Source organism: Dendropsophus ebraccatus, chromosome 14, assembly GCF_027789765.1.
Source record: "Dendropsophus ebraccatus isolate aDenEbr1 chromosome 14, aDenEbr1.pat, whole genome shotgun sequence".
NCBI lineage: Eukaryota > Metazoa > Chordata > Amphibia > Anura > Hylidae > Dendropsophus > Dendropsophus ebraccatus.
Window position 1 is genome coordinate 35,601,128 of NC_091467.1, and position 19,363 is coordinate 35,620,490.

General features: G+C 41.5%; 1 protein-coding gene across 1 annotated transcript in view; it reads left to right on the top strand.

The window, feature by feature from the left end:
* LOC138771861 (piezo-type mechanosensitive ion channel component 2-like) overlaps window positions 1-19,363 on the top strand; it is a 110,995-nt gene that overhangs the window by 30,147 nt on the left and 61,485 nt on the right. Inside the window, exons 4-7 of the mRNA XM_069951864.1 lie at window positions 14,771-14,836; window positions 15,341-15,436; window positions 18,064-18,106; window positions 18,403-18,571. Coding sequence (XP_069807965.1) covers window positions 14,771-14,836; window positions 15,341-15,436; window positions 18,064-18,106; window positions 18,403-18,571 — 374 coding nt within the window. The remainder of the gene's footprint in view (window positions 1-14,770; window positions 14,837-15,340; window positions 15,437-18,063; window positions 18,107-18,402; window positions 18,572-19,363) is intronic.

Genomic DNA, 19,363 nt, shown 5'->3' on the forward strand with positions numbered 1-19,363 from the left:
CACCGAAATGTCTATAAAGAATATGTTGCATGAGGCACACTAGAGTTTAAAGGCTTGCAATAAACACTGAATTCCATGTATCTTTACAGTGTCTTTTGGCTATGTTCACGCTATTTATATTTTCATAAAACTACGGCCGTTGTTGTCGATTGCTACAACGACAATGATTAATCCAAAAAAATATATGTTACATTGGCGTCTATGGGATCCCTAGCGGCGCCGAAAGAAACTGACATGTCAGTTTTTTGCGACCGCTATTCAATGAATAGCAGCCTGCAGAAAAGTCTGTCAGTGCACACTAGGGAGCATGTGGCTCCGGCCGTACGCTCCATAGTGTGCAATGGAGAGTTCTGATGTGGGCGCATGGATGCGCCCGCATTAGAACTCAGCGGCGCTAAAGATCATCCAGCCGGGATGAGACCAGCCGCTCAGTGATCTGGCCAAGTTACGGAACGGCCGGCCTCTTACAAGGCATGAACATAGCCCTTGTATATAATGTTTTTCTTATTCACTGTAGACGGTAAAGCTTTGTGTTTTTATTGCGTTTAATTGTATAAATTGTGGTACAATAGTGCAATTTTTGCCATGATTTTGCTGACTGAACAATTTAAGTAAGTCCCACCCGTGTGAAAAAGAGGGATTTCAACTGGACCTGTATTGTTGGACGTTATAGTTGTTTAACTGGAAGTAATACAGAATTTGATGCAGAGTATGTTAAAATAAGTCAGTATTATGACGAGCTGAAGCAGCCCTATTTGTGTTTTTATATTGTTTTTTTCCACTTTTCACTCTTTTTTTACTGGATTCTTGCTACTAGAGAGCAGGCCATTGTGAACCAAAAGTAGATCTAAAGCAAGTTTGCAATTTACATTCATTATTTTCTTTATTTTTTTAGTTATGGAGAACACGGCACTTCCTGTTTTCTGACTCTTTTTTTCTCAAAGAGCCAGAAAACAGGAAGTCCTGTGTATCCCAGGCCATCTGAGCGCTCACAGAGAAGGCAGTCATATGATTGATGGACACAGTGAGCAGTGACTCTTTGTACTGGCCGGAATTCCTGTGTTTAGACTGTTTTTTTTTAACCAGCACAAGTCAGAAAATCTGCCTTCAGGAGACTGGACCTGGATTTCTGGTTCAGCTTTGTTTTACAGCATGATAACAATAAAAAATAATAATGAATGTATATTGCAAATTTGCTTTATTTCACATCTACTGTTGATTTAGATTTTGAAAGTTATAACGACATTTCAAGGTGGCCATGTGCAGACAGTTCTCTCCTGTCTTTATCATACACATGAATATTCACCACGGCTGAGCCTTCCTGTGTTCTCTATGGGGAAGGGAGGGTTAAGCTGCAAGATAGACAACTCTGGCTGCAGCTTATCTCTCCAAGAGCAAAGGGGTTGGGTAGTGATTTTCCATCACGCCTGACCCCTAACTCCATCAAGTCATCAACATCATCTGTCAATGGAGTCTAAACATTTTGAAGAGACTCAATAATGATATTTTTCACCATCGCTCTCTCTCGACTATCTTAGTTACTGTCTTCTAATCAATAGAATATTATTTGTTTACACTTATTGCCCTTGCAAAGTAAAAAAACATAATTTCAGTGCATGTGGCCTTAATGTATAGGTAAGTCTTTACGTCTCCCTCCTGACATTTTGAGTTGTATCTCACTTTCTCATAATGCATTGTCATCACATCCAGCCTGCTGCTGGCTCACAGTAAACATTACCCACACTTATATATTGTGCAATAAAATGGCCTCATTACTCCACCTGTCATCTCCGATGATGAGAAAGACTTGAGTTTCCTTTCCATTTTAAAATCTGCTGTATCTGGTAGCTTGTCAATTATATCTAGACATTGCATTGCTGATCATCGGCAGTTTCTACTTTGCTGATTACATTTGTCAAGGGTCTGGCATTACAGCCGTACAGACATCTGGAGCCAGCTAGGAATGTTTACTTAAAGCATTTTCCAATGCATTATATCAAAATATCAAATCCTATACCTGCTAGTATGTTCCACTAGATAACTCACTGACAGCGCTCCATAAATCAGAAGGATTAAACTTAGAATTACCGGGAAGTCCAACCGCAGGCTATCAACAAAAAGAAAGTGTTTCCACAGTGGGCTGCCTGTTCTTCCACAATCTTTCCAGTAGATAATTGTTGGTTCTCCTGGGGATGATAATGAAATTGATAATGAAGTGGTCTAGGTGTCCACAGTATCGTCAACAGATGCTTCTTAGTGTAAAAAAAAATAATGGCGGTCTGAAGAAGCGCGAGAGCGTGAAACAGGCTGTAAGCATACCTGCCTGGCTTCTGCCAATTGTTTTCTCCTCACTGTGTCTGCTGCTTTTATCGTGGAATAAAGATTGGAACACGACGAATGGTTAGTGCGGTTAGTTCATTTTCTCTACAAAACACTGGTTTACAAGTCTTTTCTGTGAAGCCTGCACCAACAGTCCTCACTCCCAGTGGAGCCTGTATGCCGTACGGTTCTTGTAGTGCCGACCTATATGACTTTGTGGTAAAAAAAAAAATCCAAAGTTTGAATGATATATTTGTGTAGTTATTGTTCATTTTAAGACACCATGCTAACCTAGTCAGCCCCTTTTTGTTGGGAGAGATATTTTTTTTTAAAAAAACCTCATTCAGCATGTGTCACCTCTCTTAATACCTGGTTACATTATATTTTTAATGGTGTACCTAGATGTTTCAGTCTGTAGAGTGGGAGGGGAGCATAACACTTCTAAGGCCCAACCTGAGTAATGCACATTTACTTAAGAGCCATGTCCTATTTAGCTGTACAAGGTGCTTTGCAGACTGTAAGCTATTACAGTGCAGTTACTTTCAGTGACTACAAGGGACATCTTCTCTGTTTGGTCTAGTCCACTTTCTCTTTCCTTCTCCATTCAGCTCAGAACACCATGAAGATTTCTTCCAGCCATAGCTTGTCTATGCAGAGTTTGCCGTCCCAACATCTTTGGCTGTATGATTTTTCTGCGTCCTTCCTACCTATAGCCCACCCTCTAAACTAGTGCTTCTCAATTGCAGTCCTCATGGACCACCAACAGCTCATGTTTTGAGGATATCCCATACAAAGAACATTTGTATGATTAAGGGCTGAGAGCAAGAAACGTGTCAGATCATGCATTTGTGTTTTTTTTTTTTCTCTTGGATTTGTGACATGGATTTTAAAGCATTACAATAAAAGAAAAGTTTTTTACTCTTGGAAGTGCCGACCAACTTTTCTTATTAAACATTTGTGATAATACCTTATACACTAAGTATAATTATATCACCTGTGAAATACTAAGGAAATCCTCAAAACATGACCTGTTGGTGGGCCAGAAGGACTGGATTTGAGAAGCACTGCTCTAAAACCTCCTATCCTGGTCCCTTTTAGTGTCCCATTCACATTAATGGTGCCCCTTCTTTCCTAATGCATTGATAGGGCTCCTTTGCTGTTTCTTCAGATTGATAGTGACCCCACACAGTTGTTCAATAGATGTTTCACATACCTAATCACTACTTCCATGATGAGTGGAGTACTCCTAACCTCACTCCGTCTTCTTTTGGCCTGTGGTCAGCACTGTAAGTGGCACGGTATATGTATACAGTAGTATAGTATAGTAATAGTAGCCACAATAATAATGTGAACAATCCCCAGTTTCATGGACTGTACTATAAACAGCCCTTGCCTATAAGTAGAGTTACCATACACACAGAACCCTTTAAACACAGGGTTATTATACAAACAGCATATCCAATCCTAACATATTTTACATTATGGCCCGCTCACAGTATGCCTCCATGCAAATCATCTTGCTATTATGAAAATCATTTGCTTAGAGGGAAACATTTCCCATTGTAATTAGTCATCAGAATTCCAGAAAAACTCCCTGATGATTCATTTTTGCAAGCATTTTGCCAGTCAGGTACCATATAAATAATTTCCAACTTTTTCCTGGCAACATGGTCCGTAGTCAGGATGTGATGACACCAGATCTCCAAATTCATGCGAGACCAGCATTGTATTCTGCAGACTCTTTAAGATAACTGCTATCAGTTTCTATTCTTTGTAACCAACAAAGATTTTACTAAACAGATCACTATAGTGACTATATATTAGGGATGGTCCGAAGCAAGTTTGGTTCGGGTTCGTACGAACCCGAACTCTTGGTAATGATTCCTGCTGTCTGCCCGCACCGTGCAGCGGGCGGATCCAGCGGGAGGACCGCCTGGAAAACTGGGATACAGCCATAGCCATAGGCTGTATCCCAGTTTTCCTGGCGGTCCTCCCGCTGTATCCACCCGCTCCACGGAGCGGGCAGACAGCGGGAATCTGATGCCGAGCGTTCGGGTTCATACGAACCCGAACCTCGGCAGATTCGGACCATCCCTACTATATATAGATTCCGTCATCTATTGGATATTGCATATTTTCTTAATTGCAAATGACTGACCAAATTCAGCCAAAACCATATGCTTGAATTTTTAGTTAATTATGAGCAAAATAATTCCACCTGACATCGCTCCATCATCATTGTTGCTTTGTACTTACTTCCGTCTGAAAACATTTTCCCAATAGGTCTCAGTTTGCTTTATTTTATTTCCGCAGCCTACATGTTTTCACACACATTGCAGGCTTCTCTGTTCTGTTCAGAATAAAATCCACCGCACTGGCTGTCTGATGACTGAGTCTCTAGCCTCTCTTTCTTCTCTCCTAAAGCTTTAAGGGTTTGTCCAGCGAAAATCTTTTTCTTTCAATTGAACTGATATCAAAAAGTTATAAAGATTTGTAATTTACGTCTATTAAAAAATCTAAAGTCTACCCATACTTATTAGCTGCTGTATGTCCTGCAGAAAATGTTTTATTTTCAGTCTGACACAGTGCTCTCTGCTGACATCTCTGGCCACGACAGGAACTCTGTCGCGGTTTTATATGAATCCCCATAGAAAACCTCTCCTGCTCTGGACAGTTCCTGTCTTGGACTGAGATGTCAGCACTGTGTCAGACTGAAAATAAAACATGACATTTAGTAGCTTATAACTATGGGAAGACTTGAGATTTTTTAATAGAAGTAAATAACAAAACTATATAACTTACTGACACCAGTTAATTAGACAGAAAAACATTTTCGCTGGACAACCCCTTTAACTTTCCTCCAGAAAGCTGTTTTATAGTCCTTGCTCCTTGTCATTACATAGCAGGGCGCTGGTTGGCTAGAGAGAATCGGACCCAATTGTTACATGAAGACTTACAGACATTATTATTTATTAGATATTAGAGAAGGTTCATTGATAAGATTTCACTTTTTTACTTAAAGGGTTAGTGCGGCGGTAAAGAATTATTGACAGAATAACACACATTACAAAGTTATACAACTTTGTAATGTATGTTATGTCTGTGAATGGCCCCCTTCCCCGTGTCCCACCACCTCCACCCGTGTACCCGGAAGTGTGGTGCGCTATACATACCTGTCACGTGCCGACTCGTCTCCGATCTTCAGTCTGCGATGTTGTCTTCGGACAGCCGGGCCGAATCCCTCCGAGCGTCCTGAGTGCCGGCCGCCCTCTTCAGCTTCATCAGATGCTCAGCCGCGATTGGCTGAGCACAGTTTGGCTCAGCCAATCGCGGCTGAGCAGCTGATGACGCGGCAGAGGGCGGCCGGCACTCAGGACGCTCGGAGGGATTCGGCCCGGCTGTCCGAAGACAACATCGCAGACTGAAGATCGGAGACGAGTCGGCACGTGACAGGTGAGTATAGCGCACCACACTTCCGGGTACACGGGTGAGGGTGGTGGGACACGGGGAAGGGGGCCATTCACAGACATAACATACATTACAAAGTTGTATAACTTTGTAATGTGTGTTATTCTGTCAATAATTCTTTACCGCCACACTACCCCTTTAAAGTATACCTATCACCTAGGTATATTAAAGGGCTAAATAAGGTTCAAGAGGGTAATGTTTTCAGAAAAAACTGAACTCAAGAACAAGGGGGTATAATCTGGGGTAGGTGGTGGAAGATCAGAAGCAACATGAAAAATATTACTTTACTGAAAGAGTAGTAGATGCTTGGAACCAACTTGCAGCAGATGTGGTTGCTAAATCTACAATAACAGAATGTAAACCTGCCTGGGATAAACATATTTTCATCTTATGTTAATAAGAGGGGGAATACTAAAAGGGCAGACTAGATGGACCAAGTGGTCTTTTTCTGCCAACAATCTATGTTTTCTGATTTTATTTTTTTATTATTTTATCGTTAGCACATTACAATGGCAGCAGCCATCTTACCTGCTCTTCTTTTAGATATATGCTTTACATTAAACCTAATGGGATAGGAAATATACAGTGGAGGTGGCCCTATTCTGTAGAAGAGTTTCTTTTGTGATTTCTGCAGGGAGAAGGGAAGGGAGCTGTGACCTATTATGAATGGCCTGACTCTGCTCTATCTATATACCAGTGTCACCTTTTTATAGTAATCCTGCCTGTGATGATACTGAGAAGACTGCTGAACTTCAACAGAACAAGAGGTGTCAGCATATTATTTGGCTTAGTGTCCAGAATAAAAACTGCAAGATTTTAGGATTTAAAAAAAAAATAGAAAATAGCATAATAAATTCTTAAAAAAATGTTTAGAATAAAAGCAGCGATTTAAAGGGAAACTAACAGCAGGTTAGAAGACTCTAACCTGCTGTTATTTTCCCATAGGAAGGGGACACATTAGTCAATATGTATATTAGGCGGTTTTGTGCATTGGGGATTGGACTATGGCCCATCCACCATGTCCCTCCTCCTGTATATATCAACATTGATCTGCAATGATGCTACTCCGGTGATCGTCAATGCAGAGCGCCACACCAAACTGCCTAATTTACATACTCATATTGTAGTAAACGCCGCTTTGGAGCACCGTTAGGGGCACTGCCGCGTCATCCAGCCCACCCCTTCTAATGATAATCAGTGGAGGGAGGTGGGCAAGATGACGCAGCAGTGCTCCTACAGGTGCTCCAAAGTGGAGTTTACCTCGGCTAACAACATAGGACTGGCACCTAGGAAGAAGGTAACACACCTACCTTCCCCCTCAGCGCCCTCGACACTATAGGGGGCCATCAGCAGGTTAGATTCTTCTAATCTGCTGATAGTTCCCCTTTAAAGAATAGCTCATTTTCTGATGTTACCGTCCCTTTAAGTGGATTCAAATATAGTACACACTTACTATGAAGAAATGGCTACTAGACAGTCCTTCGTCACTTTGTGCATTTTGTCAGAATACTGTATGTGGTGCTTAAAAGAATCTTTCACATTTTCCTTAAAGAAATATTAACATCAGACCTATAACTAAATCTGCAAATTAATTTTGAAAGTTAAAACGGTCTGATCCTAGGATGTCGCTGTAAGGAAGGCATACAGCAGATTTAGGAGTGTTGTACTTCCCACCTTTAATGAATGTTTTATTATTTAAATGTTATTTAAAAGCATTTTGAGGTCAGTAGAAGCCCTGGCAGACTCCTGAGTCCCTCCTCTCCATTGTGTAAGGCGAATGTGCAGATAAGTATAACCGTCTTCTATGCAGCCCGGAGAATGTACAGACAGCAGCGTGCTATATGTGTACTTCTTTTGCCTATAACTCAGGTAAAAAAGGTTTCTTCTGTTATTTTGTGCATGGTTCAAAAATAACTGTTTCCATACAGGCTTTGATACATTAAATAATAGATATATAAATCAGTCAGCCATAACATTAAAATCCCTCACAGGTGAACTGAATAATGTTATCTCATGGCTATTGCATTTAGTAAGGGTTAAGATATATAAGACAGCAAGTGATTTGTGATTATGACCAGGGCCGGATAATGATGTCTAGATGACTGGGCAAGATCATGTAAAGAATAGCTCCGATCGCCGCCGCTGCTCCGATCGCCACCCCCGCCGCCGCTCCGATCGCCCCCGCTGCGACCATACTTTACCTGCTCTGCGTAGCAGGTCTTCCACATCCCGGCTCCCCTTTTCAGTGCACTGATTGGCTGAAGAGAAGCCGTTTGAAATTCCCGACTCCCCTCTTCAGCCAATCAATGCAAGGCAGCACTGATTGGCTGAAGAAGAGCCGTTTGAAATTCCCGGCTCCCCTCTTCAGCCAATCAGTGCACTGAAGAGCGGAGCCGGGGATGTCGAAGACCTGCTACGTGGAGCAGGTAACGTATGCTCGTGGCCGGGGCGGTGGGGGCGATCGGAGCGGCAGGGGGGGGGGGCGTTTGGCGATTGGAGTGGCGGCGGGGGGGGGTGGCGATCGGAGGGACGCAGGGGGCTGTGGTTGCCCGTGGGGCCGGGCTGCGGATGAGCGGGGGGCGGGCTGCGGATGAGCGGGGAGCCGTGCTGCGAGCGGGGAGGGGGGTTGCGGCGGGCCGGGCTGCGGGTGCGCGATCGCGAACCGATCGCAAAAGTTTTTTCTGTACGATATATCGTACCGTCTAAACGCTGATCGTTATAAAAAAAAAAAATCGTTACTTCGAAATCGTTAATCGTACGATCGGGTCAATAATCGCCTCGTGTAAACTTAGCATTTGACACATCTGCTCAAGGCTAAATGGAAGGCTAGCCCACCTGTTCCATTGTTGCAGAGGAGATTTTATAGAACAAATTGCTGAAAAAGTTTATTGGTTATAATAGAAAGTTGGCAGATCACAAGGGGCATCAAAGCTGGAGAGCGCTCAGAGCACCTATGCTGACCTAACTCTAACAGTACCAACAGTAAGTACACCAGCATCAGAACTAGAAGCAATGGAAGAGGGTGCCTGATCTGATAAATCCATCATGTGGATTGCCAGCTGTGTGTGCGTCACCAACCTAAGAAAGAGATGGCACCAGGATGCACTATGGGAAGAAGACAAGATGGCGAGGGCAGTGTGATGGGCAATGTTCTGCTGGAAACCATGTGCATGTTACTGTTACATGTACCACCTACTTAACCACTGTACACACCAAGTCATGGCAGCTGGACTCCCTATTAGCAGTGGCCTCTTTCTGCAGAATAATCCTCCAGTGCAAACATTGTCCAGGAATGATCTGTGGAACATGAGGAAGATTAAGGTGATGATTTGGCACCAAACTTCCCAGTTCTCAAACCAGTTGAGCCTCTGTGGGATGTGCTGGTAAAAGAGGTCTGATCCTTGGAGGCCACATCTTACAACTTTTGGCAGCGTAATGAGGACCTACACAATATTAGGCATGTGGTTTTAATGTTATGGCTGGTCAGTGTATATATGCTTTATCTATCTCTAGCTATTGCTTTATTTGATTACAAGTTGGGTGGGAAGGATGAAGATTCAATTATTGACTAATGGTATAAAGTCCCTTTGGATTTTACAGACAGGTGGTTGTTTTAGCCAAGAATTACAGTACAGAAATAACAATGACTCATTCTGTTTGTAAAAATCTAGCACAAAGGAAAAGTAAAGCAGCCGACTGTGGTAAGCAGTCACATTAAGGGGTTATCCAGGATTAGAAACATATGTCTGCTTTCTTCCTGAAACAGCACCACTCTTGACCTCAAATTGTTTGTGGTATTGCATTGACAGAAATGAAATAGAGTTGTAATACCACACACCACCTGAAGGCAGGGGCGGAGATATATTTATATATATAAATATATATATATATATATATATATATATACATACACACACACACACACTACCGTTCAAAAGTTTGGGGTCACCCAAACAATTTTGTGTTTTCCATGAAAAGTCACACTTCTTCACCACCATACGTTGTGAAATGAATAGAGACATTGACAAGGTTAGAAATAATGATTTGTATGTGAAATAACATTGTTTTTACATCAAACTTTGCTTTCGTCAAAGAATCCTCCTTTTGCAGCAGATACAGCATTGCACACCTTTGGCATTCTAGCTATTAATCTGTTGAGGTAAGCTGGAGAAATTGCACCCCACGCTTCTAGAAGCAGCTCCCACAAGTTGGATTAGTTGGATGGGCACTTCTGGCGTACCACACGGTCAAGCTGCTCCCACAACAGCTCAATGGGGTTCAGATCTGGTGACTGCGCTGGCCACTCCATTACCGATAGAATACCAGCTGCCTGCTTCTGCTGTAAATAGTTATTGCACAATTCGGAGGTGTGTTTAGGGTCATTGTCCTGTTGTAGGATGAAATTGGCTCCAATCAAGCGCTGTCCACTGGGTATGGCATGGCGTTGCAGAGTGATAGCCTTCCTTATTCAGACTCCCTTTTACCCTGTACAAATCTCCCACCTTACCAGCACCAAAGCAACCCCAAACCATCACATTACCTCCACAATGCTTAACAGATGGCGTCAGGCATTCTTCCAGCATCTTTTCATTTGTTCTGCGTCTCACAAACGTTCTTCTTTGTGATCCAAACACCTCAAGGCTGTGTTCACTACGTATATATTTTAGTCAGTATATGTATATTTCAGTCAGTATATTTCAGTCAGTATTGCAACCAAAACCAGGAGTGGATTAAAAACACAGAAAGGATCTGTTCACACAATGTTGAAATTGAGTGGATGGCCGCCATTTAATGGCAAATATTTGTTGTTATTTTAAAACAATGGCTGTTATATTGAAATAATGGCAGTTATTTACTGTTATATGGCAGCCATCCACTCAATTTCAACATTGTGTGAACAGATCCTTTCTGTGTTTTTAATCCACTCCTGGTTTTGGTTGCAATACTGACTGAAATATACGTAGTGTGAACGCAGCCCAAACTTGGATTCATTCGTCCACAACACTTTTTTCCAGTCTTTCTCTGTCCAATGTCTGTGTTCTTTTGCCCATCTTAATCTTTTTCTTTTATTGGCCAGTCTCAGATATGTCTTTTTCTTTGCCACTCTACCCTGAAGGCCAAAATCCCGCAGCCACCTCTTCACTGTACATGTTGACATGTCTTGCGGGTACTATTTAATGAAGATGCCAGTTGGGGACCTGTGAGGCGTCTGTTTCTCAAACTAGAGACTCTAATGTGCTTATCTTCTTGCTTAGTTGTGCAACGCGGCCTCCCACTTCTTTTTCTACTCTGGTTAGAGCCTGTTTGTGCTGTCCTCTGAAGGGAGTAGTACACACCGTTGTAGGAAATCTTCAATTTCTTAGCAATTTCTTGCATGGAATAGCCTTCATTTCTAAGAACAAGAATAGACTGTCGAGTTTCAGATGAAAGTTCTCTTTTTCTGGCCATTTTGAGCGTTTAATTGAGCCACAAATGTGATGCTTCAGAAACACAATCTGCTCAAAGGAAGGTCAGTTTTGTAGCTTCTGTAACGAGCTAGACTGTTTTCAGATGTGTGAACATGATTGCACAAGGGTTTTCTAATCATCAATTAGTCTTCTGAGCCAATAAGCAAACACATTGTACCATAAGAATACTGGAGTGATAGTTGCTGGAAATGGGCCTCTATACACCTATGTAGATATTGCACCAAAAACCAGACGTTTGCAGCTAGAATAGTAATTTACCACATTAGCAATGTATAGAGTGTATTTGTTTAAAGTTAGCACTAGTTTAACCCCTTAGCGACCCATGACGTATCTGATACGTCATGGTGCCGCTCGGGGTGTTCAGAGCGGGGTCCCGCCGGGACCCCGCTCTGAACGGCGCTGATCCCGGCTGACACGTGCAGCCGGGCAGTGCCTCTATTAGCCGGCGCGGGTCCCGTTGCCGCGCCGGCTAATTAAGCTTCTAAGTGCAGCTGTCAAACCTGACAGCTGCACTTAGAGGCACTGCGCCGCACGTCCCTGGTGTCTAGTGGGACGGATCTCCCCCCCCGCGATGCGATCGCTGGGGGGAGATCCGTTCTTCTGACCGTGCCGGGCCTCAGCGTCGGAATGACGCTGATCCCGGCTCGGCAATAGATTGCTATGGCCTGCAGCAGGCCATAGTAATCTATGACCGATCTAATCGATCTTTGCTGTGTATATACACAGCATTGATCTCTATGAGAGATCAGTGCTGTCTATATACAAGTCCCCCAGGGGGGCTTCTAGTTACAGTAAAAAAAAAAGTAAAAAAGTGTTTTTATTAATAAAAAATCCCCTCCCCTAATAAAAGTCCAAATCACCCCCCTTTTCCCATTTTATAAATATAAATAAATAAATAAACATATTTAGTATCGCCGTGCGTGAAATGGCCCGAACTATTAATTAATCACATTCCTGATCTCGCACGGTAAACGGCGTCAGCGCAAAAAAATTCCAAAGTGCAAAATTGCGCATTTTTGGTCGCATCAAATCCAGAAAAAATGTAATAAAAAACGATCAAAAAGTCGTATATGCGCAATCAAGGTACCGATAGAAAGAACACATCATGGCGCAAAAACTGACACCTCACACAGCCCCATAGACCAAAGAACGAAAGCGCTATAAGCCTGGGAATGGAGCGATTTTAAGGAACGTATATTTGTTAACAATGGTTTGAATTTTTTGCAGGCCATCCGATACAATATAAGTTATACATGTTATATATCATAGTAATCGTAACGACTTGAGGAACATGCATAACAAGTCAGTTTTACCATAGGACAGACGGCGTAAATGCAAAACTCCCCGAAATCAAAACAAATTTGTTTTTTTTTCAATTTGACAGCGCAAATGATTTTTTTCCGGTTTCGCAGCATATGTTATGGAAAAATAATGCCTGTCATTGCAAAGTACAATTGGTTTCGCAAAAAATAAGGGCTCATATACGTCTCTAGGTGAAAAAATGCAAGCGCTATGGACTTTTAAACTTAAAATGGAATAAGCAAAAGCGCAAAAACGAAAATAGTCTTTGACCTTAAGGAGTTAAAGTTATCTTCATTGAAAAGTACAGTGCTTTTCCTTCAAAAATAAGGACATTTCAATGTGACCCCAAACTTTTGAACGGTAGTGTAATGGTTTGGGCAGAGGCAGAGGTGTTGTTATGCCAATAGGTGCTGCAGGAAATCCAGGAGGAAGGGGGGAGACAAGAACAGTGAGCCCCCCTTCTGACCAACACCCCCCAACCTCGTGACCTCTCCCATTTTCTGAAGCCTTTATGATGATGTAATGGTGCGGTGTGTGGGTCTTTAGGCCTCTTGTTGCAGAGATTTGTAAAGCGTAGCGTATCCTCTAGTAAACAAGTGCTAGTGACCTAAAACATCTGGGGCACAGTTAACCCCTGTATAGAGGGGGAAATCCCCTGGTCTAACAACCAATCACTGCAAGCCTGTAGTTAGTGTAAGTAAGTTGTTGTAGGTCCTAGTTGACTGTTGTGCCTGGTGGCCAGGTCACTGCATAAAAGTTAAAGTTAAAGGTTATACTTAAAGCAAATGTAGAATCAGGTACATTGCTACAATTTTTTTTAACCTTAATCGATTGGTGCCAGCATGGGGATGCAGGTGGCGCAGTCATTCTTTTGAATTGTTGGTGCTAGGGCGCCAAGCGAGGGAATCGGGCCACCGGCATCCCTGCGCCGGCGCCAATCGATTAAGGTAAAGGAATGGGAGCAATGTACCGGATTGTACATTCGCTTTAAAGTAAAACATTTCTCAGGTCACTGTTGTGCTCTCCTGGACCTATCCCAGGGTCTCATGTCATGATCTAATTGAATTGACATATTACCCTGTTTTCCTAAAAATAAAACAACCCCTGAAAATAAGACCTAGTAGAGGTTTTGCTGAATTGCTACATATAAGGCCTCCCCAGAAAGTAAGACCTAGCTTTTGTTTGAAAGCATTCCTGCCACACAGAACACCAGGGCATGCAGCTGTGATTCTTTTTAGCCCGCTGCCATTGTCCGCCACCTTCACCATCCGTTGTAGAGCAGCTGCATGCAGGACATGAAGAACATCATCTGCCACCAACCCCCGATGTTTCCTTCCGCAGACGTCACTTGTAAATGTGCAGGCGAGGCATCAAGAGGCCCGTTGCATGCTGCCATCCCTGTTGTCCCCTACCGCCATATGTAGAGCTGCACAGTCTGTCGTTTCCTGTCGCCTGCCGCTATACCGTACGCTGTCCCTGCTTTGTGCTCTGCATGCGACGTGAATTCTTTTTCATGGGAAAATATGACATTCCCTGAGAATAAAAACTGGAGCATCGTTGGGAGCAAAAATTTGTATAAGACACTGTCTAATTTTTGGGGAAACATAACAGATCAAACAGTCTATACCCTATTTCTCTCCTCAAGAGTCTTCATGAGTATAATAATAATTCCTTATAATAAGGAATTAACTAATTCCTAATAAGTGTTAACTTATTCCGCCGGGCTGCACATAGCTTGTCATTTCTCGGTCCCAGTCCCCATTAGGGCTTAACATCTAAGTAATGAGAGGAAACTTATGCAAGAGAAGATATAAAAGTCACAATAGAAATTGTCTCAGAGACTACTTTAGGCTTCAGTCACACACACGAATGTTACTATATGGATTTGTCTACTTCTTGTTGACTTCACCTTATGCAGAAGCAGATTTGTTTGTTATATCAAATAAAAAGATGAATACATAAAGGGTATGCTGTTCTGTCTTCTTTAACGCAAGTGTTTCTTTCCCTCTTTGTGGAGTTGGAGTGGCGTTTCCCTTATCTAAGCTTTGTCTGAAGGATTAATCTATATGCAGTATTCCACAGTGAGCAGCTTGTTTGTGTACAGCAGAGACTGGAGAAGGTGAGGAGTGAGATTTAATAGCGGTGTGAATTGCCCAGAGAGCAGTGGGATGTGAGGGCATCTGGATCAATATGTTCCTTCCCTCTGCTCCCAGGCACCTCCCTCACCATACTGAAGACCTCTCACTCCCAGCTGCTCTCTGACCAGTGCGGACACTCAGGTGAGTCTCTTCTCTTCACTCCTGCTAGTGAATTGCACTTTCTCGTCAATCCACCAAATGTAAATGTCAATATGCTACTTTTTAAAGCATTCAAGATGTCCACCTTATTGTGACCAGACTGCTTGGCCTTCCTAACCTGCCTCTGCTGATTGGCATAGAAAATGGCAAATGAAATATTATGCGGGCTAGTCTTTCGTTTCCTCCTCCCCAGCTGCCTACTGGCAGGTAGGTATCAAAATCCACTCCACCACATAGCCTGGTATAATCTTTATCGCAGGAAGTGTTGTATAGAATGACTACGTTCTTAATAAGATATTATATTCAGAACGATTGTCCATATTGCTGAGGCACGTCTGTGTATCATTTTATAAAGCAGAAAGATAAGCAAATAATTTTTTACAAGCAAAATATTTTTTTTTAAATCTTATTTTTATTACTAAACTATTGCTAGTTCTTTTTTATTGCTAAATATATCTAATTTAACTTTTTTTTTGCATTCTAAAGCAATCTGCATACGTTTCAATGGGTTCTCCGTCATCTATTTTGTGTACCTGATGCTTATCCCTCTTATACCCAAACCAACATATGCTACAATTAAAGGTAAAAAGTATTTGTCAAACGGTGCAGAGAATACCTTATATTTGTTTAAAAAAAAAAAAAAAATATATATATATATATATATATATATATATATATATATATCAGTATATATAATTTTTGAGTTGATATATCATTTTGTATGTTTTAATGGTATAATGTCCTTTCATTGGTTTTTATTTATAACATTCTTTCCTGGATATACTGTCTGATACCTATTTGCCAGGACAATTTCTCATTTTTATTATTGTAGTGACCATTATCATTTAGCTGTATTGTATGGTAACTGTTGACAAGCTTTAGGTTTTTTGTTTAATTGTTTGTTTTTACAAGTCAGGAATAGATTATAAATAGGAGATATGTATAAAAGATTGATTTCTTTAAAAATCCATTCTTAGCTTCAGATTCCAAAACCTCACCTGAATGTGTGAATACATCCTAATGAAAAGATGAAACATGCGGTTTTTGCCTTGCTTTTCTTGCAATGTGGTAAAGGTGCAAGCAAGTGAATATATTGTTACAGTACAGGACTCTGAGATGCAGTGGTCTGTATTTTATGGGTAGGGTCACAAAAGGAATATTTTTGAGGATTTTTTTTATACAGGACTTCCATGCACCATTTATAGTAAGCATTAGATCTAATAAAAAAAATTGTTAAATTGGGAAATAATGCAGATTTTCCCCATTGATTTCAACAGGGAAGTGATGTGGTGCTGTTATTTTTTTCAGTTGTCACTGTGTATAGTATGGGAAATATATCATTGTTGTTGCTTTGGATACTGGATTTAGGGATTTTTACTGTTTTCATGCTTAGTTTGTATATATATATATATATATATATATATATATATATATATATATAATGTTATTATTATATATATTTTTTTCATTTAGGACACTCTGGAAAATTTTTGAAGTCCATATACTATACCAGCTTCTTTCTACTCCTCGTACAATCCTCTTTCCAGATTGCATTCAATTACATTCCTCCTGCAGGTAATGTTTAAGCTTTGGCACAGATTTATATTGGGACTAAGGAGGAGATTTATCAAACTGGTGTAAAGTAGATTTGACTTAGTTGCCCCTAGCAACCAATCAGATTCCACCTTTCATTTTTCAAAGAATCTGTGAGAAATGAAAGGTGGAATCTGATTGGTTGCTAGGGGCAACTGAGACAATTCTACTTTACACCAGTTTGATAAATCTCCCCCTAGGTCTCTACAGGGACCCAGCTCGACCTGTGCATTGCTGTAAAACTGCCCATCTGCTGTTAGGGGGCAATCTCCCTGTTTTGTTTAACATGGATCCTATGGACAGTGAAGTTGCGCAGTGGAATGAATGACCTCCTGGCTTCATGTATCATTATGATGCCGGGAGCGCCGAAAGTGTTGAAATTCTCGCTGGACTGTTTGAATTTTCATTCCATTGTGTTGCTTCACTTTCTGTAGGTTCTATGTTTCACCCCTAAGGCTGTTTTTCCATATTTGCCTTCTGAACATTATGAAGCCATGCCCCCATATTTTAACCAATAGTAGTGCAATGTTGATGGAATTATCGTCAACATTGGGTGGCTATTGGTTAAGAAATGAGGGCATGGTTTAGGCACCTTCAGAACGAACGCAAATGTGAAGACATAGCCTAATGTAATCTAATGCAGCCATTCATGCAGTGTAAGCAAAAAAAAAAAATGCAGTACCGGCCGGATGATCTTTCCGGCCGCAGTGTTCTGATGCGGGCGCATCACCGTGCCCCCGCATCAGAACTTCTCACAGCACACAATGAAGCTTGCGTCCAGAGCCGCTCATTTCATAGTGTGAACTGACATGGGTTTCAGTGAATTGCAGCCGCAGAAAACTGACATGTCAGTTCTTTGCGGCGCTGTGAGGGATCCCGTCCGGAGCGTATACGATGTGTATACGCTCTGGCCAGGATCCCATAGAGTAACATGAGGCTAGTCCACCCGTACAAAGTACGGTCGTTGTTACCGATGGCAACAACAGCCCTACTTTAAGTTGTGTGAACATAGCCTAAAGCTGTGTTCAGACTTTGTATGGCATCAGCCATTCCGTGACCCGGCCGGTGTCACAAAAGATCATTACGGCCGGATGATCTTTAGTGCTGTTGAATTTAGTGCCGTTGAAGTGCCGTCTGAGTTCCCCCCTGCTCACAATGGAGCATGCGCAGCCGCAGAAAACTCACATGTCAGTTTATTGGGGTGCCGCTAAAGATCCTGGCTGGAGTGTATACTATGTGTATACACTCCGACCGGGATTCCCTCAGCACAACGTAAGTTCCGTACTAATCACGGCTGTGGCAACAACGGCTGTGATTAGTACGGAACTTACATTGTGTGAACATACCCTAAAAAATGCTTAGCAAAAAGGCCGAATGTGAATCCACTTATACCCTAGGGTTTGTGCCATGTAGGACAGGTGCGTATTACATGTTAACAGGAAAGCCCCTTTACGTGTTAGTATTAGGAAAAAAAAAAGTAATATATTAGAAGAAGGCAGCAAAATAAAAGCTGTTCAGAATACTAATAATGGACATCTATGTGGGCAGTTATATTGTACATGAGCGAAATGACGCTTATCTGACAATGATTCTCTTATTTGTTACCTTCTATTCAGATTATCTCTGGGAAGAAATCCTGAAACACTTTGGAATAGTGAGGTAAGAAGGAAGTTGTAGTAGTAAGTAAACCTTTCACCTTCTTAGCCATTGGGAAATGTTCACAAATGGCCAATTTATTGAAGAAATTGTTGCAAAATTCATGCTGTATGCCCCCAGTATGTAAGTGCAACAGCTCTGGTGAACAGCTTATTGTCAATGTTACCAGGTGTCAGACTCCCACTCATTAGATATTGATGGTCTATCCTAAAAAGTTTACACCTAAGTCGTGCTCCATATATACTGATCATTTGTTCTTACAACAAATAGTTTATCAGTTCTTTTTGTCCTTATTGTAGACTCAGCAGTGTAGATGCTTGGAATATAGTCCGCCTGCTAGCCTCGGATATTGGCCTCTTGTTTTCTGGATACTTTATTCGACGAGCCTGTAAGAAACTAGTAAGATCGGGAGCTCCTAAAATCAGTGTCCGTGTAAGCAGTGAGGAGGAAGAAGAAGATGATGATGAGGTGAGTTCATCGCATTGGTGGAAAACAAGTGTTTCTGTGGAGCACTCTAGAATAGATTTTCTGCATTTATACCTTTCTATGACATATGACAAAAAGGAAATAACAACCCTAACAATGCATAAAACATTACTTATGTGAATACTGTTATACATTTTTATCATCTGATGTTTTACTATTCTTTTGGTAGATGTTTGAGTTGAACATGTCCTCTCCTTTCACCCCAAGAAAACAGTGCAGGAGATAAAATTGCATCCAGGGAGTGCGGATAACTGTACGTATGCAATGCCGTGTCCTTTGCTACATTGCGTACTTGGAGTGATAGGGGCAGATATGTTCAAACTTCTAAAATACCCAGCATTTTATGTTATTTAGATCCCTATAGAAACCGATAGTAATTTTAGCAAACTTGTGCGCAATCTTGCTTTTAAATTAGCTGTCAATACCTGTGTTTCTCCACAAGATGGCAGTATAAGGCTGTGCCAGGATGCAGCATTGTGGGCTTTGTCTTTAAGCAAAAGCTGGAGGTGGACTAATGGTTCTACATAGAGAGATTTATCTGACAGATTTTTAAAGCCAAAGCCAGAAATTGATTTGTAAAGAGGAGAAATCTCAGTCTTCCCTTTATGACCTGTTCTCTGTTTATAGTCTGTTCGTGACTTTGGCTTCAAAAATCTGTCAGATAAATCTCTCTCTGTGTAAACCCACCATTAGTAGGAATAACAAGTCACTCCTTTTATATTTATTGTTCTTGTTGAATCAACTTCTAGCTTTCAAAAAACTGAATAAAAAAAC